At 43.4% G+C, this 26,291-nt stretch overlaps 1 protein-coding gene across 1 annotated transcript in view; it reads left to right on the top strand.

The window, feature by feature from the left end:
- The window catches only part of LOC149289507 (proteinase-activated receptor 4-like), a 28,016-nt gene extending 10,967 nt beyond the window's left edge, over nucleotides 1-17,049 (top strand). Inside the window, exon 2 of the mRNA XM_089490555.1 lies at nucleotides 15,971-17,049. Coding sequence (XP_089346681.1) covers nucleotides 15,971-17,049 — 1,079 coding nt within the window. The remainder of the gene's footprint in view (nucleotides 1-15,970) is intronic.
- The last annotated feature ends 9,242 nt before the right edge of the window (nucleotides 17,050-26,291 follow it).

Genomic DNA, 26,291 nt, shown 5'->3' with positions numbered 1-26,291 from the left:
TTGATAAGTGACATGAATCGGTTTTTAATGGGTTTATGGATAACTCCTATGACTTTAGCCCAAATTATTTTGAGCTATTTTATGGGTTAAAAGGTCATCTCTATGGGGGTAATGTGAACTAACATACATGTAGGGTTTAATTTTACTAGTTACTAACTTTACTAAAGTTAAAGGGCCAGTTGTCTGTAGATGTGAAATGGTAAAGAACAGCCCCGGAGGGAAAGAATTGGACAGAGGGGCCCCATGAATGTAGTGCGGACGAGGTACCAATGGTCAAGCCGGTTTAAGGGGTTAAGGCATGACTAAGCGGAAATTTTAGCACGGAAGGAGTTAAGTTTGGAGGCACGTGCAGGGGCCAGAGGGGAGGGGGTAATTACCCTCCCTGGGGGATATATAAGGAAGGGTCGTGGCCTATAGGGGCAATTATTTTCAAAGAGATTTTTCCCGCCCATCCCTCCCCTAATTTTTGGCTCTGCCAGGTACTCTGGTTTGGTTAAGCTGGTACGGTGCAGGAGTTAACCATCTAGGTATGGTTACTTGTGGTGCACAGAGGTGTAAGTGCAGGACACTCCAGGGGCATGCGCCTCTGTGAATCGTAAGGTCATGTGACTGCCGCGCTAGGGGACGCCGGCAGTTCCAGCAGAGATACAGGTGGCCACGCCCATACCAGCAGGCTATTAATTTGGTTATTAATGGTTACAATTGGTTATGTTGTCTTTCGTTTTGACAATAATTATTGATATATGTTGTGTCAAATTGGTTGTGTTTATAATATTTGACACTTTATGACATATTAATAAAGGTTGAGTGTCGCGGTGCTGAGGTGTTTAAGTCCGCACCGCGGACAAATAATTCCATTCTGACGTTAATAAAATTTTGAAATAAAGAAGTGTCTCTTGTTTTATTTGTGAAAGAGGTACCGAAACTGGACGCTACTTCATTCAAGGGTCAAATTCATAATCTTTTGGAAATCTGTTGTGGAATATCCTTTTACAGGATCCTGGTGGTGTACATAGACATAGCTGAATAGGGGGATGATGTATATGTGTTTGGTTTGTGGAGGAGGTGCTTTATCAAATCAGGATGTGTGTTACAGGCTGATAACAGACCCTCAAGGACACATGACTTCGGACAGATCACGAGTAAGCATCTTTTTTAGGCGTTGCCTCTGTCGCCGCATTTGTCTCTTTTGCACTCGGATCTGTCTCCATGGAGAGTCTTTTAACTAAAAGGTTGAGTTTTCAGTTAAAAGGTTATCAAAAATGACGTAACAACTTGCACGCTCTCCCAAAACAGTTTGGGTAAATATCAAGCAAGTACGCCAGTCTTGGAAATATTTAGGTATGAGATGCTTTGCTTTGGTCAATCTAGTCTGCCTGGGTTTTTTCTTACTGTAAAGACCAGTAGTGTACCAAAGAGGGGAGCAGGGATGCGATCCACCGGGGATGCCATCTGCAGGGAAACTGAACGACCTCCCCTGTGGAGCTCGCACAACGCGCAAGGAAAATCCTTTCCCGTCGAGGTTCCTGCTTCCCAGGTTCCATCCCGGTGCGCCCCCTGCGACCCCTTGTTCCTGTCTCCTGGTAGTGATTCAAAATAGTTTAGAAATTGGCACGGGAAGTCAAGAACGTATCAGAGTCACGTGTGCGAGCAGCTGGAAAAAGAAAAGCTGTGGGGCGGCCGGGAGGTGGGATATATGTTTTAATATTTATGTGAGCATGGATGTCTAATCTAATCGTGTGTGTGTTAGAATGAATGTGTATTTGTATTAGCATGAGTGTGTAATTTGTGTGTGTGTTTACATATGTTTGCCAGTGTGTATGTTGGAAGGGGCGGGCAAGGGGCAATGATTGCACAGACCAGCTGTTGAAGTTGGGGACCCCAGGGCCTTGTGGTTTCTTGTTACGCCCATCAATAGGGGTCTGCTGAGACCCCTGTGCACAAATGTGGTAAGCGCACTCGAAGACCTCTGAGTAGTTGCAAGGTAGAGGTAGGCAAAAACAATAATTTTTCTGCTGTTTGCAGTGTTGGGATTATGTCACTTAGTGGAACCATCACACTCATTGTGCTCCCTTTGGTCTCTTCCCACACTATTTATGCCTTGTTCTACATCCTGGTATGAAGGATGTGTGAAGGACAATGTGTTAAAATGTGATGCCATATGCTGGTTGGTACACTATCTACCACTAGGTCATCCAGCCAATTGGTGACAGGAAAGCATGGGAGTGTTTTTTTTAAACACACATACACACAGGAGGTCTCATAAAATCTCTTTTAGCACTGGAGGTGAGTATTACCACATGAGTAAAGGCAGCAGGAGATGTGATGGCCAAAATTAACTCCTGAAACTCAACTAGCTGGGTGGGGCTGGGAAAGACACAAAGGGGGCAACATGAAAATTACAGTGATTATGATGGCTTGAGTGTCTCTTTAATATGGATTCATCTTTGGTGAGACTGTTTGTATATGTGTATATACACATAAATTAACTCTTATTTTCTCTTGTGCTAAACATGAGGGCTTTGTATGATAGATAAGAGGACAGAGGAGCTACAATCTCTAGATCATATGCACAGTTCACTAAATAATGCAGGCTGGGCTAAGCAAGGATATTATAACACCCTACACATATAAAAATAGAATTCTACAAAGTACTTGGTGTAGTTAAACGTTCCTTACATCCAGTGCTGTATTTACCTGTGGGGCAGCTGCCCCAGCCCAGGACCAGAGTAAGAGCATCATGGGCCTGTTGCTGAGGATTTTGGAAATAAATAAAGGACAAAATAGACAGAATCTTAACTCTTAAGCATCCATGTGTACTGGATAAAGATGACATTAGTGCTAGGCCTAGAGGATGAGATAGAATCTCTAAACTGATTTCTCAGCTTAGAAAGTGTTGCCCTCTGAAGTGACTACAAATGCAGCAGGGTGTTTTATCTCTGAATAAGTAAAAATTAAATAATTGCATTTATTCCTACAGTAAGTAAAGTGCCAGGAAACAGATGACCAAACACTCATGCCAGGACAGGCTCTGCCACACCAACACCCAAAAACACACTCCAGGACAGGCTCTGCCACACCGACATCTAAACACACGCACCAGGTCAGGCTCTGCCACACCGACACCCACACACACACACCAGGACAGGCTCTGTCACACCGACACCCAAAACACACACACCAGGACAGGCTTTGCCACACTGACACTCAAACTCAGAGCAGGACAGGCTCTGCCACACTGACACCCAAAACACACACACCAGGACAGGCTCTGCCACACCAACACCTAAAAACGCACACCAGGACAGGCTCTGCCACACCGACACACACCAACACACACACACACCGACACCGACACACACACACACCGACACACACACACACCGACACACACACACACACCAGGACAGGCTCTGTCAGGAACCAATTTTTCGCTGCCTGAACCATGGCTTTTTTATACCTGTGGTGTTTACATCTGCAACCACTAGTGGCCACCCTCCACCCTCTGGAGCACTCAGAACTCAGGTGTGCCTTGTTACCTGGGTTGAGCCCTAGTCTACATCCAGCTGGGCCTTGTTACCTGGATTGCCCTGCCTTTATGAACCTGCCCTGCCCTTCAGTGAGGGCCTTTGTATTGAAGTCTATGGACCTTCCTGCTGTGGCTCTGCACCTGTACTGTTCCTGGTTCCCTGCTATTGTGTCCTTCCAAGTGGACTCCCTGCTATTGTGTCCTTCCAAGTGGACTCCCTGCTATTGTGTCCTTCCAAGTGGACTCCCTGCTATTGTGTCCTTCCACGTGGACTCCCTACTATTGTGTCCTTCCATGTGGACTCCCTGCTATTGTGTCCTTCCAAGTGGACTCTCTGCTATTGTGTCCTTCCAAGTGGACTCCCTGCTTTGTGTCCTTCAAAGTGGGCTGTGTGCCTTTCCGTGCCCTTCCAAGCGGGCTCCCTGTCAAAAGACTTATTACCGGTATTTATTTTGCCGGTATTTATTACATCCGGTTTCTTGCTTTGACTGTATTACCCTTATTTGCTGGTCCTGTTATACATAAAATACACTACATTACCTGGAATTCTGCTTGTGGTGTCTTTGTTTGCATAATCATGCACAGTGGGTTACATACTGAACCACAAGTATCTCCTGTGCATGGGCTCCTACCCGACCTGATCACCCGAGTCCTGACACTGTCACACCGACACCAAAACAAACACACATCAGGACAGGCTTTGCCACACCGACACCCAGACGCACCAGAACAGGCTCTGCCACACCGACACCCAAATATATCCCATTTAAGGGGGCAGGACGAAGAGCCTCACTGAGGCATTAGGCAGCATGGCGTCTACAAGTTGTAGACCTTTGTATGATCTGCAAAAAGGTATACCTTAGCATTAAAACCTTTTGTAATATTGTTAAAAAAAAATTTAAATCCCTCAGATACCCTACTAGTCCTTCCTCTGAATATACATCAGCTATAATATTATGATCACCTGCCTAATTTTTGTGTAGGTTCCCCTTTTGCTGCCAAAACATCCCTGACCCGTCAAGACATGAACTCTACTAGATTTCTGAGGCTGTGCTGTAGTATCTGGCACCAAGACATTAGCAGCAGATCCTTTAAGCCCTGTAAGTTGCGATGTAGGGCCTCCATAGAAGCATCCTGGTGCCATGTGTTCTCCAGGTAAGCGATGCACACACACGGCCATCCACGTGATGTAAAAGAAAATGTGATTCTGCCTGGGCCAGAAGGTTCCAGCACCCCTGTCAACACCCCTACAAATGGTGAGCCCTGCTAACCCTATCCATATACAAAGCCCCTCTTTAAAGAGGGGGGATCCAGGTAGCCTAACCTGGGAAATGTCCAAAAATATGCATTAACACTCTCCTCAAATGCTTCCCAGTACTACCAAGCCATGATGATGCCGAAGGTGTGTGTATTTTTATCTAGGACACACATATGGAAATCAGTAACACAATTATACACAGGCCAGATCTGGCAACATTCATCCTGAAGTACAGGTCTATCCATATCCTTGTAATAAAAGCCCCAAGGACCACATTTAAAAGAGTCCAAAATTCTGGATTTCAGTATATTTTAGGGGTAAATATATATGCCCATATAATTATCTTAATTAGACACTATTAAGCAGACACTATGGGGAAATGACGGTAAATGTTGATGTTACATAAATGTACTGTATATGTATATATTATATATATATATATATATATATATATATATAAAATTAATAAAAAAAATTTAGAATCATACATGCCGTTTTTTTAATCAGTTAAAGGCAAGTAACTCACTGTTGCAAGGGATGGACAAATTCCATGCCCATGTAAGGGCCATACACAACACCCAGCATCTAGAAGCTGCCCATTGCCTGGGGTTGGTTGAGCCTTGCATTAAGGGATATTTTAATTAATTACAAATTAATCCTACTAAACAATTCTGTTTGTGAATGTCCCATATGGGACAGATATTATAATACCAAGAATTTTTCAAGCCTATTAATAAAAAGGTGGACATACTATCTTTGCACCGCTGGTGCCTCTGAGTCACACACTTTGGCACAGGAAGTGCTTCCCGCTCACACTACAGCCAGGAACAAACCACTTGAACAAACCACTTACTTTGTTTTACTTATCCTTCCCTGCAGATTGTGTATTTCTTACGACCTGGCTGACTTGTGTGTCAGGGTGTAATTAAAGACAGTTGGGAAAAGAAAGCCAGGTATGGGTGCCTGAGGGTGTTTGGGCCCAGGGCAGGGTATCTTTCCTATTGTAACACACAAGAATCCTACAACACCTTCCACAAATAGCGTAATGTTACCAATATTGTGGTGTATATAAGGATCTCATCCTACAAACCAGGGAAACTCCTATAAACTTGTATACCTTGTATAAAAAGAGTTCTACACAAGCCCTTATAAAAATATATTACCGTATTGGCTTGGATATAGGCCGCCCCCTAAAAGTTTGGTGCTTTTTTAAAGAAAAAGTTTTTTTCTTTAAAAAAGCACCAAAAAAACATGCTGCCACTCTGTCCTCCCTCCCCGAGATATGCTACCACTGTCCTCCTCCCTGCCCGAGATATGCTGCCACTGTCCTCCCCCCGAGATATGCTGCCACTGTCCTCCCTGCCCGAGATATGCTGCCACTGTCCTCCCTGCCCGAGATATGCTGCCACTGCCCCCCCCCCGAGATATGCTACCACTGTCCTCCTCCCTGCCCGAGATATGCTGCCACTGTCCTCCCTGCCCGAGATATGCTGCCACTGTCCTCCCTGCCCGAGATATGCTGCCACTGTCCCCCCCCCGAGATATGCTACCACTGTCCTCCTCCCTGCCCGAGATATGCTGCCACTGTCCTCCCTGCCCGAGATGTGCTGCCACTGTCCTCCCTGCCCGAGATATGCTGCCACTGTCCCCCCCCCCGAGATATGCTACCACTGTCCTCCTCCCTGCCCGAGATATGCTACCACTGTCCTCCTCACTTACCGGAGCAGACTCCCTGGTGTCTTGCGGGGCCGGCGGGGGACATCTACGCAATACGCGTATACAACTTCCGGTGCCGGCACTGGATGTGCCGGCACCGGAAGTTGTATACGCGTATTGCGTAGATGTCCCCCGCCGGCCCCGCAAGACACCCGGGAGTCTGCTCCGGTAAGTCGGGGGGGGGGGGGCAGAGGTAAAACGCATCATGCGGACGGTCCGCACGATGCACTTAGACAACCTCCCGTGCCGGCACACCCCCCCCCCCCGTGGGAAGTGCTGGCAGGGGAGGCTGTCTGAGTGTATCGGGGATTAGGCTGCAGGTCCCCTGCACCGCTGCGGGGGATCTGTATCCAAACCCCGCTGCCTGCCCGGCACCCAGGACTGCATGTCCCGGGCGTCGGGCGCTAGACCCCGAATATAGGCCGCACCCCCACTTTAAAAACTTAAAGTGGGGGAAAAAAGTGCGGCCTATATTCGAGCCAATACGGTATTTTATTGTACAAAAGAATATAAAAAATGAAGACATATATAGTATTTCATAATAAAGACAACAGAGGTTTCTAGGAAACTAATCAGAGCATATGGAGGAACTATGGTTATATATACATAAAGTGTCTCAGGCAGTGGCGTCGCTACAGGGGGGCAATTGCCCCCCCTAGGTTATTCCTTGCCCCCCCTGTTGCCCCCCGCCGAATTTGTAACCACCCAGGACAGTCCCAGTCAGGTGCTAACAACGGCTCCTTGCCGTCACTAGCACTATCTTACCTTGATGGAGGTCTGTGGACCTCCATCACCACCTACCCCGGCCATCTGCCCAAACTGAAGGGCATCACCGGGGCCACCCGATCCGCCCGGTGCCGTCTCGCACAATGACGTGATGACATCACCGCGCAACTTTATTAACAACTGACAATTGTCAGTTAAAGAGGTATGGGGGCATGCTGCTTAGATGCCTGTATCTCAGGCATCTAAGCAGCTACATACCCCCAACATATACCGTTGGAAAGGTAATCGCCTAACCTTTCCAACGGTAGATTGTAAAATAAGAATAAAAAATATTAAGTTAAAAAAATAAAAATGTAAAAAAAATGATTTGGGGGTCTCTAAAGGCAGATAAAAAAAGATCAAAATTGCCTAGAGACCCCCAAATTAAATTATTTAAACATAAAGTAGTTTAACTTTAAAAAAAAAAAAAAGTTTAAGTATTCTAGCTAAATGATCACTGTGGTAGCCAATGTTACCACAGTGATCATATAGCTATAAAAAGTTACATTCCCTTTTTAAAAATGGCTGATACTAATTTTAAATCCTATGATGCCTTTGATCATGGGGTTAAATTTAGCCAACGGTAGAGGGAGGCAATTTTTGAAATCCTGATGAACTGCAAATATTATTAAAATCTGCCATTTAGCCTGTGCGGTACGTGAGTAACCATCTCATCCCTGGAGCGCCTTGCATTTTTGCTGTAAAAGTGATTTTTTTTTCTCCCTTTACCATCATTTCTTTGGCATTGTAAGGGGAAAGAATGGTATGTGTGCGTCTGTGAGTGAATGTATGGAAAGTATGGTGTGTGCTTCTGCGAGTGAATGGAGATATGAAAGGCGTGTGAATGGTCAGTAATTAGGGTTAAAGCCTTGACGTGGCATTACTGCTCACGTAGGAAGTTAAATTATGGCACAAAAAGTACACATTTGCAAAAACGACATCCCTTGGCACATCAAATGAGGGGCTGCATGTGTTTCTAGTACAAACCTGGAGTGCGCAAGACAAAAATGAACATGTCGCTATGGTTAGAAAAAACAGATTTTCTAGCCAAAGCGACATATTCCATCATTATTTGTGCACTCAACTTTTGTCCTAGAAATACATGTAGCCCCTCGTTTGAAGCTCCAAGGGGTGTAGTTTCTTAAAATGGATGAATTGTCTGAATGAGGGAGAGCATGAGTTAATGTGTGGATGAATTGTCTGAATGAGGGAGAGCATGAGTTAATATGTGGATGAATTGTCTGAATGAGGGCGAGCATGAGTTAATATGTGGATGAGTTGTCTGAATGAGGGAGAGCATGAGTTAATGTGTTTGTGTGTATCATAGATGTATAATTGTGTAAGGGCAAAGATGGCACTAGCAGGGTGTATATGGGACAAAGATGGCAAATCTTATGTGTGTTATCTGGGTGCTGGCCAGGTTCTATGTGGGCAGCGTGGTTGGGGTGTGCAACCTGTGAGCTATCCCTGTAATTTAGGGGGTTTTAAATATACCTTTAATGCCGTGTTTTTATGTGAATTCCAATTGATCTGTACCTGCAAAGCTGGGTTTGTGTGTTCTTCTGTAGATCCATATCTGCTATGCTATGTTTCCATACATTATTTATGTATACCTGCAAATACAGGGTTTGTATGTCTTGTTCAGTTGAACAATGCTGTTTCCATGTATTTATTTGATCTATACCTGCAATGCTACGTTTTATATATTATTATTGTATACCTGCAAATACAGGATTTGTATGTCTGATTCAATTTATTTGATATATACCTTCAGTGCTGAGATCACAAGTGAATTTCAATTGATCTATACATGCAAAGCTGGGTTTGTGTGTTAATGTGTTGAGCTATACCTGCTATCGGCAGCAGGGTCTAATATTTATATATATATTTATATATATATCAGCAGCAGGGACTAATATTAATATATATATCGGCAACTGGGGCTAATATTAAAATATATGGGCAGCAGGGGCTAATATATATATATATATATATATATATCAGCAGCAGGATCTAATATTTATATATATCAGCAGCAGGATCTAATATTAGGCCCTGAAATCATTTAGTGCAAAAGTTAAGGTATTGTGTTGTTTCAAGGATTAGTCGTACTAAATTATGGCTTCAGGCTTCCCATGTTGAATGTACAAGTATTGTATTGGCCAATAACAAAAGTATCATTCCATAGCACATTACTTTTGGCAATATATATATATATATGTGTGTTTTTTCAGTGGTATGATTTAATGGTGGAAATTATTAATGCCCCCACAGTTTGACTGTGGTATCTTGTGTGCCCCCCCTATATATTGTTTCTAGAGTCGCCACTGGTCTCAGATGCATGTAAACAGTAAGTGAATCATAAAGTGCTGAATCATTCAAATATTATTGCCTATTACTCACTATGGAGTGCACCTATTGATTCTGTAGACATGTAAAGGACTAATAATTTCAATCAATATATAAATAGTCCAGACAATCAAAAAGACATCTTAAAAGTGCTGTAGTGCTTACCCATATTAACCTCCACTTCCCCTACACCGTTTCGGTTCTCCTTTTTCAAGGGGTCGCTATTACTGCCTTGTCGTGTAAGGGTATTTATAAATATATATAATATCTGCTTATATACTATATATGTCTTCATTTTTTATATTCTTTTGTACAATAAAATAATATATTTTTAAAAGGGCTTGTGTAGAACTCTTTTTATACAAGGTATACAAATCTTTCCTATTGTGTATCTGAAAGGCTTTGTCTCTCAACATGTAATTTCATGTGTGAAATCAGAACTCAATGATGCACAGTCCTAATGTGGAGTTAATCAACCCTGCAAGTCAGCTTTGTATATCCATAAGTCAGTACCATGATAACAACCACCTTGCTTATGCCTGTAATAAAGAATAACAACATTATTTAGCAACAAATATAATAAGTGCCAGCATCAAAGTCTCTGCTTGTGCACAATAAGCCTTTCGGGCCCTCCTGGGACTGGGACCCACTATAGTCTGCTGTTACACCCTTCTTGGAACAAATCTAGTCCTGCCAGTAGTGCGGCTCAAAGAAGTCCTTCTTTCATTGTTAAAGACAAAAAAGATGAAACGATATCAGCAATGTTAGATGAACATAACTCCCACTGTATGTTTCTCAAACCTTCTACACTCTCCTCCATCCTAATTGTTATTGTTCTGTTAAACAGGAAATGACTGAAAACACTTATGTATGTTTATTACAGATAAGGGCGATGGATGCAATCATCTGAGACACGTAATATCTTCCAAATGTCATCCTACATATTCCCACTGTTATTTTTAACACTGTTAAAACTGTTTGTATATTTACAGCTCAGCGGTTTAGTGACGGATCAATTATGTAAGCAAAAACGTCATCTTCAAAAAAGACCTCACACTGACATCAAGAGGAAAGGGTTTAAGTTATTGCATACTAATTATATGTCATTAGCACTTATTGCTCCACAAAGTTACCTCCAATAAACTCATCTTCCTTATTTGTTTCTTTATGTTGATAACTCGAGAACTTGACAATCTTTGGTAAATCTCATGAATTCACCGAACCATATTACTGCTGTTTGCTAACCGTAGTAAACACTACAAACATTTGTCAATTCTAAATCTGCCTTGTGAGCAGAGCCCTATTTATTTAATGTATAGGTTTGTCTTTGCTTGCCAGTTCTAGTTGTATCATACCCTTTGAATGTTTTGGCTAGTAGAACCTTTTTCAAGGGGCATAATGTTTGAGAATTGATACCCTTGATCTCAGCCTCAAGCTTGTGCCTGTTAGCTTGTCTGGTAAAGTATTGCACTTTGCTTGTTTATATCCGGACAATATGTCTGCATTATGCTTTCACTATGTATGTTTTTAGCACACATGCCACATCCATGGACAAACGTTGGCAGTACAATCAGTTGTACTGAAGAGCTCTTTGACTTTAAATGTGGAATTGTCATAGGATGCCCCTTTGCCACAACTCAGCTCATGAAGATGTATATCCTGCTACATATGCCCCAGTCCAATGAAAGTTATTATTCTAAAGTGGAAATGTCTATGAGGAACAACAGCTCAGCCACAAAGCGGTAGACCATGCACACTCACAGTGGGGCTCCCGCGTGCTGAAGCGCAGTGTGTGAAAAAATCACTTGCTACGGAGTTCCAATCTGCCTCTGGAAGCAACATCAGAAGAATCACTGTATGTCAGGAGCTTCATGAAATGAGTTTCCATGGCTGAGCAGCTGCACACACACCAAAGATCACTATGTGCAATGCCAAGCCATTGGCTGGAGGAGTTTAAAGCGTAGAGCCACTGGACTCTGAATTAGTGGAAACATGTTCTCTAAAGTGATAAATCATCCTTCATTATCTATAAGTCTGATGGACAAATCTGCTTCTGGCAGACTCCATAAACAAGTGGAAAGCCTTGCCAGAGAAATTAAGCCTGTTTTAGGTGCAGTAGGGTGGGTTAACTCAATATTAATGCCCAGCGTTTTGGAATGGGATGTCCAACAAGCTCATATAGGTACAGTGGTCAGATGTCCACATACGTTTTGGTCATATAGTTTACATATTAGCAGGTTGGCTCTACTACAGTAATGCATAGATTGTTTTGTATAATGTTCATAGTAAAGTAAACCCTGCTTAGATGTCAAGCACCCTTTATAAAATTTACTGTCAATATCAACATTATATATATATATATATATATATATATATATATATATATATATATATATATATATAAACTATTAATAAGGTTGTTTAGTCACAGGAGAGAGGAAATGACAGTTCTTAAAATTCCACTGCATAGCTCTTTCAGTAGTGACTGCACAAAAGTGACTGCACATCTGTTGAACATAGACCCCTCTCCCCCCCTTCTATATTTCCTCTTTCGTTTCCTTTAGTGAAAGGCCAGTGGCAGGAACTCTATAACTGTGAAAATCCAATGTCCCTGTTATCCTGGTTTTGAAAAGCACATACATATGATGGGATCATCAGACCTCCTGCGGCCATTCTACATTCTCCTGCTGTTCTTGACACACCTAGGGATATCTGTGTCCAATGTGGACTATGATGGTGAGTTTAAATTTTGTTTTGTTTTTTTTGGGGGGGGGTGGCAACAACATGCATCTGTTTAGCACACTCTCCTACTGAACAGTAATACCACTACAGATCAGTATGGAAACCACAGACATGCTAACAACTCTTAAACTCAATTATTTGCACTGGAAGATGAGGGGATTTTTCCCAAATCCACATGTATACAAAAGGATACCTCACTGGATTCCATTAGTATTTGTTTAAAGTTGTGCAATAAATAGTTACATTTCTAAATATTGGTGGTTATAATGGATAGGCATCCTTAGTAACTAAAATAATGTTTTATTATTATACATGTGTGCATTAGTTGCTTTGTTTGTGATTTGTCATGAGGTAACAGTTTAGATAAAGCTGATCCCCAAAACACAAAAGCCATTTGGAATGTTGGAAGCAACTCTGGGTGATTCTGCCATGGTGAGGAATGAAGTTAGCAGAGGCTGAGTCATATCTTATGCTTGTCTTATGCTTGCCTTGCAGAATTCACACATGCCAAGTTCTCATTAATAGATATAGGTTGTAATGAGTGACCAGAAGAGCACAATGTTGGAAGGGACAAAGCTGTTTAGCTACTTCCTCCTATCAGCCAAGCTTAGTTAACTACCGTCTTTGAACTCACACAAATCTAGTTGGAAGGTGTGGAATTGCATACCTCACAATGGGTCCTTTAAACAAGGGGTCTACTTGTTACTTGTTACATTTCTGCTCCACAGGAATGGTTAGGATGTTTTTGGAGACATTTTTTAAAACCTTCTTTTTAATGTTATTGTTTTAGCTTTTTTCTTAGATTTTTTTTTTACTTTTACTTTTTAAAACTATTTTGCTCTGACCTATCAGGAAGCAGAGCAGTAGTACCCCTTGGGGCCTTTGCAAAAATTCTGTTTCCCCAGTCAGTTGGCTCAAAACAGTAGTAATCAAAGCGATCAGAGACAGCACTTGATTTCCAGAATGACAAATATATTTGTAATTTGGCCATCAGATTTATATGACAAGTATAGTAGTCATTATGCTCTACACACTCATGCTAAGACATACTCCCTCTAACATATAGTAACACATACACATTCATGCTCACACACAAACACTTACGCATACGTGCTTATGCACAAATACGTATACACTCTCACATATAAAGATTCATACCTCCTTCATTCACCCCCTTACCTCAACCGCATTGTTTAACTGTGGGGTCACATAAGCTCTTGTTACGTGACCCTTCTAGGTTCCTGCCTCCCTGGTCTGGTCCAAAATTGTTTACAAATGGCTGGTCCGACCTTTGTAAATAATTTTGTAGCAGCACAGGGGCATCCTACCCCTGTGTGTCAGTGTTGCACCGCCCCTGATAAGTGACACCCAAGGCAGACCCCCCCCCCAAGTATACCACTATACAGGTGAAAAGACGTGTATGCATGTGATTGTACCTATGAAGCATATTTGTGCATGTATGTGCATTATACCTTTGTGTGTATATAAGTATAGCAACAAAACAACATGAGCAGCTCCTCTGACAAATGTAAAGATTTATTTTAATCTGATGGGTTATGTGTGGAGATTTAGCTGACTAACGTTACAGTAGTTTTGTGGGAACTTTCTTTGCCTGATTGCTTTGTGTGTAGTTTCTTATATATAAGATACTTATATAAGATACTGTTTGGAGCTTTCCAATCAAAAACTGAATTGAGCTCTGGCTACTTATGGGTGAATAAAAAAGTTCCTGAATTGTAATAAAATGATTTGCTAATGCACTGTGAATGCTTGTGTATGTATTCGTATATATACTATATATATATACGAATATATATATATATACTATGACCAAAAGTATGTGGTCATCGGACTATCACACTTCTTTGAGCTTGTTGGACATCACATTCCAAAACCATGGGCATTAATATGAAGGTGGCCCCTGCCTTCATGCCTATAACAGCATTCACTTTTCTGGGAACACTTTCACAAGATTGTGGAGGATGTCTGAGAGAAGTTGTGCTAATTCAGCCAAATGAGCATTTGTGAGATCAAGTAATAATGTTGAATGAAAAGGCCTAACTCACATTGGCATTCCAATTCATCTCAAATGTGTTCTGTGGCGTTAAAGTCAGGGGTCTGTGCAGGTCACTCAAGTGTCTCCACAACAAACTCACAAACCATTTTTATGGACCTGTGCTTTGTGCACAGGCGAACAGCCATGTTTGAACAGGAAAAGACCTTCCCAAAACGGGTGCCACAAGTTGGAAGCATAAAATTGTCTAAAATGTTTTTTTTTATGCTGTAGCATTAACATTACCCTTCACTGGAACTAAAGGGCCTATCCCAAACCCAGAAAAACAGCCCTAGACCATATTCCTTCTCCACCAAACTTTACATTAGGCACTATGCATTCCAGTAGGCAGCATTCTCCTGGCATCTACCAAATCCAGATTCATCCATGAGACTTACAGATAAGGAAGCATGATTCATTACTGCAGAGAACACGAGTCCAGTGACGGTGTGCTTTACACCCCTCTAGCCGACCCTTTGCATTGTACATAGTGATCTTCAGGTTGTGTGTAGCTGCTCAGCCATTGAAACCTAAGTTCCCAATGCACAGTGATAGTTTTGATGTTGCTTCCAGAGGCAGTTTAGAAGTCTGTAGAGAGCGATGCTACGGAGGACAGGCAATTGTTTTAGCACTAAGGAGCCCTGTTCTGTGAGTATGTGTAGTCAAAAGTATTAGTACACAATTCTTAGTTATTATATTATGAATAATTATTATAATTATTGTATTCTGGTGTTTCAATCAGAACCATTGCCACATGTGTATAAAATCAACCACCTAGCCGCACACCCTGCTTTTACAAACATTTGAAAAATATAAAAATAAAATGGGCCTTTCTGAAGAGCTCAGTGAATTTAAGCGTAGTACTTTCGTTGGATGCAAACGTTGCAATAATTCAGTTCCTGAAATTTCATCCCCTGTTACCTCCACAGTCAACTATGTGTGATAATATTGGAAAGTGGAAGCGTTTAGGAACAGCAGCCACTCAGCCACAAAGAGGAAGGCCACCTAAAATCAGAGTGGAAGCTGTTATAGGGGGACCAACTACATATTAATGTCCATGTATTTAGAATGCAATGTCATCAAAGTTCCAGTTGGTGTAACGGTCAGGTGTCCCTGTTGTTCTTTAAGTCAAATTGTTATGTGATATACTACTTGTTATGCCCTGTCCATGAACAGCCCTACAGAGTATGATGTCGCTATATAAAATAATAATATACACTGTTCAAAAGTTTGGGGTCATATAGCTGTTTTCATGGCAAACAAGGACATTTCTAGCTGTGCTAACATAATTGCAAAAGGGTTTTCTAATGATCAGTTATCTAATTTAAGTTTAAAAGGCCAACACAACATGCCATTGGAACACAGGAGTGATAGTTGCCTATGAAGGGCCTCTCTACGAGCTCTGTATTCCTTGTACGAGCCCCATAATGCCTATGAATGTCTATAAATTTCATTTCGTACTACCCCTATTCCTTTTTTAATTGCAAATGTAAAAACACATATCTAGAAAGTGATAAAATCTGTTTGCCAATCTCTCTTATTTCATATCCCCTACCAGATTACGACAATGAAGACCACTCAAACAAGACAGAAACTTCTGAAAACATTCTGTGCCCACGGTCATTCCCAGGTGACATTATCTTGAAAGAGAACAAGACTTTCTTGGTGATCTCCACATCCTCCAGGGCACACCTGAAAAGCCATATCACAGTGGTGCTGATACCTTCAATCTACACTATAGTGTTCTTGGTGGGATTGCCTTCTAATGCCCTTGCTCTGTGGATTTTGGCAACCAAGGTCAAGAAGATGACCTCCACAATATTTCTGATGAACCTGGCAGCTGCAGATCTACTGATCATTCTTCTTCTGCCATTTAAGATATCATACTACTTTCTTGGTAACAACTGGACCTTTGGGGAGGTGATGTGCAGGGCTTTTACTAGCATCTACTATGGCAACATGTACTGCTCAGTATTGCTTCTCATGAGCATTAGTGTGGATCGTTATTTGGCAGTGGTCCATCCTTTCTTTTCCAGGACATTTAGAAACAAAGTTTTTGCCACTGGCATGTGTTTTACCTCTTGGATAATTGCAATTTTGTCCATTCTACCTTTGGCAACCATTCGACAGTCCTATCCTCTGGCAGACACTGAACTTACTGTGTGCCATGATGTCCTGCCTAGAAAAGAGCAGGCTGAATATTTGTTTTATTATTTCATGTCCCTCATTGTTATGTGTTTTCTTCTCCCCCTGGGCATTATCATGTTTTGTTATGCATCTGTAATCCGCTCTCTGATGCTGAGTGGGGATAAATATGCCTATGCTGTCAAATTGACCACCCTTGTTCTGATCATTGTGGTCGTCTTATTGACTCCCAGCAATGTGGTGCTACTTTTACACTACTCTGAGTACTGTCTTCATACGTATGGGGACCTCTACTCGGTTTACATGATATGTCTGGCCATCAGCTCTATTAACAGTTGTGTAGATCCCTTTGTATATTACTATGTCTCTGAAGAGTTTCGGGAAAAGGTGATGCATCAGTTTCGGAAAAGCTCCAAAATGTCAGTTACTTCACTCAAGACTTCCAAAGAAGTCCTCCCTGTCAGCTATTCCCACTCTCACTCTGTGCTTTGACACTTCAAAGACCAAGATGACATCTAAGAAATTGAATGGGAGACAACACATACAGCAAGGCCATACTAAAGTGGAGAAGAGCAAAGTGACTATAAATGTGCTGAAGTTGATGAATTCCTCTGAAGACCCCTTGTTTCAAGAACTGTTATTTAAAATTATAACGCAAGGGAATAGAATTCTGTTGTGTTAATTGCAGTGCGGACAACATACTGCCGTGGAAAGATTTTTTTTTATTTTTTTTGCAATCATACCATAATTACAGTAACTCATTTATGTCTCAACCCAGAAAGAAATAATAAGAAATAAAAAGAAATAAAAAAAACATTCATGTTCAAAATGTCACCAATATAAAACTACTGTCCTGTCAAATGTTCCAGAAGAAACTAATCTATTCCTAGGCATTTGCCTTGCAAATTAATGTAACAGGACATGGTCCTGATTATAACAGTTATATCTCAGTTTTGTTATTGGTTATTAGTGGGTTGTTATGTATGATATAATATATTCATATAGGTACTAAAAATGTACTTGAGATTTATATCCATGGATATTTATGGCACTACATTATAACATTGACATAAAATGTGAATATGTTGTGTTAATTACCGTAATAGACTTTATTACCCCAAATCCTCTTCAGCCAACAAAAATTTACTATCAGGAGTATGTTAACATGTTAAAAGTGAAAACAAGATTCAATGGTTGGTAACCCTGGAATAGCTTTACATATTAATTGTTAATATTAAATGGCGTGAATGATGTGTACAGATCTAAACCAATTGTAAAATAATTGCTTGGTACAATAAGAGATAGGAAAAGTGGGGAATCAAAGGGAGAGCTAAACAAAAAACCAAAGTTCATAGATACTGTTTAAAATGTAATGAATCTCCTCACAAGATAAATAAGGAATTAGAAAAAAGGGGTTACATAATGATACAGAAGTGAAGCTAGATAAATCACCTGTATGATAACAAAAAATAATAATTAACAGAATTGGGTCCTTATGGCCCAGTCCAGTTACCCCCTCAAAAAATGTATCCCCAATAGCAAACTGGTGGTAGGTTCTATGGTATATATTTCTGGAAAGAGTAATACAGGTGGGCTATACAGTTACATACAATCTGAATCCTCATTACATGCTTACTTATTTGTAGCCAGTATATGTGGCCTACACCGTGGTTCACGTTTTATGCCCAACTTTTGGATATAGGACGGTGTAATAATTTAGGCCATAGAATGAATAATCTTTTACAGCAGGGGCGTTCAACGTGCGGCCCGCGGGCCAAATGCGACCCACCTGACTTCGAGGTGTGTGTGTATGGGGGTCGGTGTGGCAGAGCCTGTCCTGGTGTGTGTCTGTGTATGGGGGTCGGTGTGGCAGAGCCTGTCCTGGTGTGTGTGTTTGGGTGTCAGTGTGACAGAGCCTGTCTTGGTGTGTGTGTTTGGGTGTCTTAATCCGGCCCTACCTCCAGTGTGCGTCAGCCACCTTAAATCCAGCTTGTACCCACAGTGTGCACCAGCCTTGTGCAGTTTTTAAACTTGTTTTAAATGGTTTGTGGACTGACTTTGTTTTACTGTTTAAGTAATTTAGTGTTTCTAGAATGACATATAAAAGTTGATCAAAAAACTTTTTCACTGCTTTTTTCATTATCGCCAAATTAACCCTGTATTAATATGCATTATAAAGCATAAGGCCCACGCACACATACATTTCTGAAGAAGTGGACCACTGCAGAAAAAACTTGGACACCCCTGTTTTACAGCCAGCCTCACTTTTTTACACACACACTTCTCAGGAACTAAAGCTCACCATTGAAGGCTTTCATGTGAAATCTGAAAGCAATGCCATACTCTTTGAGTTCCCCTGGTAGTTTGCTTTGTTCCTTGCTTTGTTCTTTGTAAGTAATGATTAATTCCCTTTACCAAAGTCCTTCAGGAGTCAAGCAATGCATTCTCTAAACTGGTCCACAAAGCCTTAAAAGTGGAGGCTGAAGTAAAAAAAAAAAAGTCAGGGACTGGGTCCATACAGACGACTGTAATGACCCAGAGCGCCCGAAGATGGTGTTCAGGAGTTATTGCGCAGTAGCGGAGTTGGACAGGACATGGTGAAGGGTGACTAGGGCGAGCACCTAGGGTTGTGCGACCACATACCAGCGCCCTGACATAGCATAGCAGAACAAAACAGAACCTGGTGATATCCTGCAGGCTCCCTGGAGCAGGCATGAGACATAGCTCAACAGACAAATGAGCAGGATGCTGCAGGCTGGGAGTAGGGATGCAAAAATGGAAATTTTTTACTCACCGTAAATTCCTTTTTCCTTAATACAGTGGCAGTACGACTGGGTAGTGTTCTCTCCTGTGGACAAGATGCTAAAAAGCATAGAAAGGGTTAAGTAATGGAGAACTCCTCCTACTTACCCATAAAAACCGGCTTCCCCTGAACAGCCCCAGTAAGTAACAAGAACACAAAACTGCTTGCAAAAAATTATTTATTAGATACAAAGGGAGGGAAATCCGTACTGCCACTGTATTAAGGAAAAAGGAATTTACGGTGAGTAAAAAATTTCCATTTTTCCTGCCATACAGTGGCAGTACGACTGGGATGTAACAATATCCCGTAAAAAGGGGAGGGCAATACATTCCTTAGGAAACAACAGCTTGGAGCACCTTACGCCCAAAATCCATTGCTGAGGATGAGAAGACGTCTAGCCGGTAGTGACGAACGAATGTATGGAAAGACGACCACGTAGCTGCTCTGCAAATATCCCCTGGTGAAGCGGAAGCCTTCTCAGCCCAAGAAGCAGACACGGCCCTGGTTGAGTGGGCAGTGATCGGAGATAACAAAGGTAGGTCAGAGACATGGTAGCCCATGTGAATCGTCTCCGTGATCCATCTTGACTCTTGCCTTAGTGGCATCCTTACCCGCCGAACGACCATACCAAGAAACGAAAAGCTGGTCGGTGGAACGGATGGAGGAACTCCTAGCAATATATAACTCCAGTGCTCTCTTAACATCCAACATATGCCACTTAGCTTCATCTGTAGAGGAAGGAGACAGAAAAAATGATGGAAGCACCAAGGGCTGATTAATAGCGGACTTTGACAAAACCTTCGGAAGAAAGGAGGGCTGTAGGTGGAGCACAACTTTATCCTGATGGAAGATGGTAAACTTGTTTGAGGATGAAAGGGTTTGGATTTCACCTACACGTTTGGCGGAAGTAATCGCCACTAAGAACACAGTCTTTAATGAGAGGAGTTTCAACGACACTTCTTCCAGAGGTTCAAACGAAGCAGAGCATAGGGCGTTAAGAACTACAGTAAGATCCCAGGACGGGAAGTGAGTTCTTCTCGGAGGACGTTGAATTGTAATGGCCTTAAAAAAACGTCTAACCAGTACTTGAGAAGCTAGGTCTTTAAGAAAAAAGTGACTTAGAGCCGATATCTGACCCTTTAGAGTCAAGACACTAAGGCCCGTAGAAAAACCATCTTTAAAAACATCAAAATGGAGCTGATGGAAGGAGGAAAAACCGAAACACCCCTGGCGGCATACCAGAGCAGTAACTTCTTCCAGACCCGAAAATAATTTTTTGAAGTAGAGCCCCTGACAGATCGTAACAGCAAGTCAGAAAGATCCTCCGTAACACCCTGATCATGTAGAATCATCCTTGCAGTAGCCAGGCCGTCAACTTGAACATCTGGAGATGATCTGGAGGAAGATTGCCGCCGTCCAACAATTGATCTGAGGGAGGTAGTTCCTAATACATTAGACTCAGTTGACTTAGGAGGGAGAACCAACTGCGGTTCGGCCAGTATGGGATAACGGCTAATACCCGAGCCCTGTCCGAACAAATCTTCTGGAGGACACGGGGAATTAATGCGACAGGCAGAAAAACTTATCCCAGATGGAAGTTCCACTTGATGGACAGACCGTCCAGGAAGTCAAGCAAATCCTGCCTGTTGATTGAGGCAAAAATTGGTACCTTCCTGTTTCGCCTGAAGGCCATCAGATCTATATCCGGAAGGCCAAATCTTGACACCAGGGAGGTGAAGGTTCTTTCGGTCAAGGACCACTCTGCTTGAGACCATCTTAGCCCGCTTAGATCATCTGCAATGCAATTGTCGCAGCCTCTTATGTGGGTAGCCGATAAGTCTTCCAGATGAAGCTGGGCCCAACTCATTATGGTCGAAAAAAGAACTTGTAGGTTCCTTACTCGTGTACCCCCTTGTTTGTTTACATACGCAACTGTAGTAGCCTTGTCTGACTGAATCTTCACGGAACGACCTTCCAATTGGGGCCTGAAGGCTACTAGTGCTTGAAGAACCGCTTTTAGTTCCCGGTAGTTGGACGAACAAAGAGAATATTCCGGAGACCAGATTCCTTGCCTGAAGTGATAACTTAAATGGGCGCCCCAACCGATACCGGAAGCATCCGTGGTAAGAGTTATCCAGTTGCGAGGACAAAAAGAAAGGCCTTCTGAAAGATGAGAAGAGGTCCTCCACCAGGAAAGTTGGGATAACACCTGACTTGAGATAGTTATGTCCCGGTCTAGGTCGTCCTCTCGCCTGGACCAACCCCGAAGAATATCCCACTGAAGGGGACGTAGTTGAGATCTTGCCCACCTGACTGCTGGGATAGAAGCTGTCAGTAGACCTAAGACGCTCATGGCCTTCCTGATAGAGCAAGTCGGATGTAATTGAAGCGATCTGACCTTTCTCATGATATTCCTGATTTTTTCGGAAGGAAGAAATATACGTTGGGAAATAGAATCCACCTGTAGGCCTAGAAATTGGATCCTGGTGGAAGGTCTGAGGTTGGATTTGATGCAGTTGATAATCCAGCCGTGCATTTCCAGCAATCGCATTGTGGTGACTAGATCCGCCCGGAGCTCCCTTGCGGATTCGGCCTTGTTGAGCCAGTCATCCAGGTAAGGAACGATGGAAATCCCTTTTTTTCTTAGAGAAGCCGTCAAGGGACACAAAATCTTTGTGAAGATCCATGGGGCCAACGACAGACCGAACGGAAGAGCCTTGAACTGGAAATGATGAATCTTTCCCTTTATACGTATTGCAAACCTGAGAAACTTTCTGGAAATCTCCGCAATTGGGACGTGAAGGTAAGCGTCCTTCAGGTCCAAAGTAGCCATGACGTCTCCCTTCTGAAGAAGGTGGGTGACTGAAGAAATGTTCTCCATACGAAAGTGGAGATACTGGATGCAGCTGTTGACTCTTTTTAGATCCAAAACGGGTCAAAAGGATCCGTCCGGCTTTGGGACTAGAAACAGTCTGGAATAGACTCCTTGGAAGAGTTGAGAAATCGGAACTCTCTCTATAACCCCTTTTGATAGGAGAGATAGGCTCGCCGAATGTAGAGCAATATTTTTCACCGAGGAAGGATATGAAGAGATCAGGAACTGACTTCTGGGAAGGGAGAAAAAAACGATCCTGTACCCCTCTGAAACGATTTTCCGAATCCAACTGTTGCATGTAGTCTGTTCCCAAATATGCTTGAACTGCTGCAGCCTTCCTCCCACTTTGTCAGAACTTTCTTTTCTCTTGTTTTTTGGGACGGTCCTGGAACTTTCTCTCTCCGTAGAAATTCCTAAAATTCTGCGATTTGGAAGACGTCTGGAAAGGCCTGTTGTTTTGTACGGATATCTCCTATTCCATCTCGGACGTCTATCCTGAGGAAGAGCCCTCTTGGTCTCCGACATTTGTTTGAGTAAATCTTCCAATGGTGCTCCGAACAATTTACTCCCCTCAAAAGGTAAGTCACATAGAGATGCTTTGGAGGCTGAATCCGCCGTCCAGGATCTCAAACATAAGGCTCTATGAGCCACAGACGATAACCCCATATTCTTAGCGGATATCTTCACCAACTCTTGAGAGGAATCTGTAAGAAAACTGTTGGATAATCGCAAATTTTTTAGTAGTCTGGAGATTTCGGAATCTTTTTCTCAATTCTCCGTTTATTGAAGAACAACATGACATTACACAGCATCACAGCAATAGTAAGGCACAAATGAGGTAGGCAGAGAGCACCACGATAAGAGCGACAATTGCCCGCATTGAGACAGTCTGAGAGGATATCACAACAGAGTGCCAAATAACAGATGGTCACAGTTACAGACAATAGCAGGTAAATTTGTGTAACAGACATGTGGCAAAAATACGAGCATACCGAGCAATTGGTAAATACAGTACCCAGAGAGAGCAACGAGCTCCGAAATATGGTAGTACCAAACGGCAGTAGAATCGAGTCATAAGACCCAGGTAAGGCGGGTACTCATTATAACAAATTAAACCAAACTAAAACAAAAACCTGTGTGGCACGCAGGTAGAAAGGAATAAGAAAGAAAAAGTAGAACAAATCAATTCAGAGACCAGGTGTGGAGGGAAAAGGTGTTTAAAGATTCAGGTCAGAGAGGGGTCCGAGCGACCATCCAGGGAGGATATGAATGAACGCCAATAGAACCACTTGAGCTCCACCGTGTGGTCCTGGCCCTTGGAGGCGCTAGAAAGGACCTCCATCTGATAAATAAATTCCACTCAGCGGAACCAGACAGATATAGAAGGAGGAACGACGGACTTCCAGGAGCGGGGAAGGGTAGTGAGCGCGGCATTGATTAAATAAAACTTAATTGAGCCCTTATAGGCCTGATACGGGACCGAGTTATAGTGTAGGAGTATAGCGGCCGGAGTAGCCGTAAACGTAGGGTCCGACACCTCCCGAATAACCTCGGCTACCTTGTCCCAAAAGGGCCTAATAGCAGGACAATCCCACCAGATGTGGAAGAGGGAACCCGGGTGGGAATTATAACGCCAGCACGTCGGGGGGATTTGAGGCAGAAACCTATGTAGATCAAGGGGCACCTTATACCACCGGGTAACTATTTTGAAGAGGGTTTCCTGCACCCTGTTAGACACGGTCCCTTTGTGAACAATCATAAGCATCCTCTCCCAATCCTCCAGTGAGAAGGAAAGGCCCAGGTCATTTTCCCAGAGGCTGAAATAGCAGGGTTTGGTAACAACCGCCGGGGAAAGCAGGATAGCATATAAGGCAGAGAGCAGGTGTGGAGGTTCCTGCGCCTCAAGGCATAGTTGTTCAAAAGCAGTGGGTGGGTGGGTGCTTCCCAATCGGGAGCCTCCACCGCCGGAAGACGTAGATCCTCCAAGAAAAATTTCAGCTCGCCCGGGTGTTGCAGGGTGAAGGTAGCACCATTCCGTCTGGCGATCAGCATAAACGGAAAGCCCCACTGGTAGGGCACGCCAGCCTCCCGGAGCGCGGCTGTGACGGGCCGCAATGCTCTGCGCTTTTGGAGAGTGAGTGGAGAGAGATCTTGGTAGATGGAGAGCTTTTCCCCTTCATATTCCACAGCGCCGGCGGTACGACAAGCCTTCAACACCGCCTCCTTGACCGAGTATTCGTGGAAACAGCACACCACGTCCCTCGGAGGCGAAGATGGCGAACCCCTCGGCCGTAGGGCACGGTTGGCCCTATCAAACTGGATCGGTGCATCTTCTGGCATGCCGAGAAGAGAGTTGAACACCAGCTGCAGCACCTGGCGAATTTGGTCAGGAGGAACCGACTCAGGTAAGCCACGGATGCGGAGATTGTTTCGTCTCCCCCAGTTGTCGAGATCCTCCAGCTGTCGTCTGAGTTGATGGATGGTATCTGTGTGTGCATGTAGAGTGGTAGAGTGAGAGTCGATGCGGTCACAAGCGGTCGTATGGGACTCAAGTGAGAGCACGCGGTCACCCAGCTGCTTCAGGTCATGTTTGATGACCACGAGGTCGGCCCACACGCCCCGAAGGGCCTGGTCCAGCGAGGAGTCGATCACGGCTACTAAGTCCGCTTTTGTTGGAAGCGCCTTCAGAGCCTCTTGCCATGATGGTCCAGCCGCCAACGGAGGGGGAGAACCCGCTTCCTGGTCACGAAGGCCCTCTTCCGAGCATTCACTCAGTTGGCTGGCGGGAGACGGCGCCATCTTGGGCTCCGAGTCTCGGGAGTCTTGGTCGGGCAGACCGTGGAAATAGGACCGGACAGAAGGATTAGACGGTCTGTCCCGCGTCCCAGAAGATCGGGGGGTGCTCCCCACACGGTTAGTTTTCCCCATCGGCTGGGGTAAGCGGACAAAATAAGCGTAAAAGTCGGACGGTGAGCGGAGCTAGAGGCTTAAGCGGCCATCTTCTTCGAGCGCTAACTCCGCCCCCCCGAGATTTCGGAATCTTGATCATCCGGTAAACAGTCTTCCAGGGCCTGTATCTAACAACTCTGTGCTCTAGCAACTGCTGTACTAGCCACTGCTGCTCTGCATTGCGCACCTGCTGCCTGAAATAAGCGCCGGCAAGAAGTCTCGACTCTTCTATCTAGTCCTTCAGACCTGAGACACCTCCAATGGGAATGGTCGTCTTTGTTGACAGCTGGGCTATGTGGACGTCCACCTTGGGGGGTTCATCCCAATGCTCTTCACTTTGAAGCCGGAATAGATGCTTAAAATGCCTGGAGAGAAAAGCCCTCTTCCCTGGGTATTTCCATTCTCTTTCCATTAGCTGTTTCAACTTGGGAAGTATAGGAAAACCCTTGATTTTATCCAGCTCGTTGTCTGATAACATGCAAGTCACCTCCTTAGTGAATCTGCGAAGCTCCTGGGGAGGAAAAACCGCTTCGTCCTCAGAACTGAACGAGGTAGAGGAGTCAGAAGATTGTGAAATTTCCCCTGAGAGATCTGATCTGGAGGAAGACCGGGATCTCCTGCATTTACGGGCAGATTTACCCGGAATCCTCGACTGAGCTTGAGCAGCAGAGACCTGGAACGCCTCAAAGGTCTGTGCTAGGTTTTCCTGAAACCATCCCAGGAAGGATTGCAAGTCCTTATGTTTGTCTTTAGTGAGTTGCTCTGCCGAGCAGTCATTACACATCTTTTTTCTGCATCCATCCGGCAGAGGAGTAGCACACTCAGAGCAAGCCACATGCTTTGATTTAAAAGTGGACTTTCTAGGAATGGGAGAAGATTTCTTGTCTTTATCTCCAGGTGAAACCGGACTAGACATCTGGTTAAAGATAAAAAAACAAGCGTCAATATATATATATATATATATATATATATATATATATATATATATATCTTCTGGAGGAAGAGAATATTGAAGGAAAAGATAAAATAATCTTACCTCCAAATCCTCAGAACCGTGTGGGGGGGCTGGTGACACAGTATCCTGTGCTGAGAAATGCCCATGCAGAC

This window comes from Sceloporus occidentalis, unplaced genomic scaffold (assembly GCF_023333645.1).
Source record: "Sceloporus occidentalis isolate IW3139 unplaced genomic scaffold, rSceOcc1.0.p SCAF_45, whole genome shotgun sequence".
Classification (NCBI taxonomy): Eukaryota; Metazoa; Chordata; class Lepidosauria; order Squamata; family Phrynosomatidae; genus Sceloporus; species Sceloporus occidentalis.
This window is presented reverse-complemented; position numbering and strand designations above follow the sequence as displayed.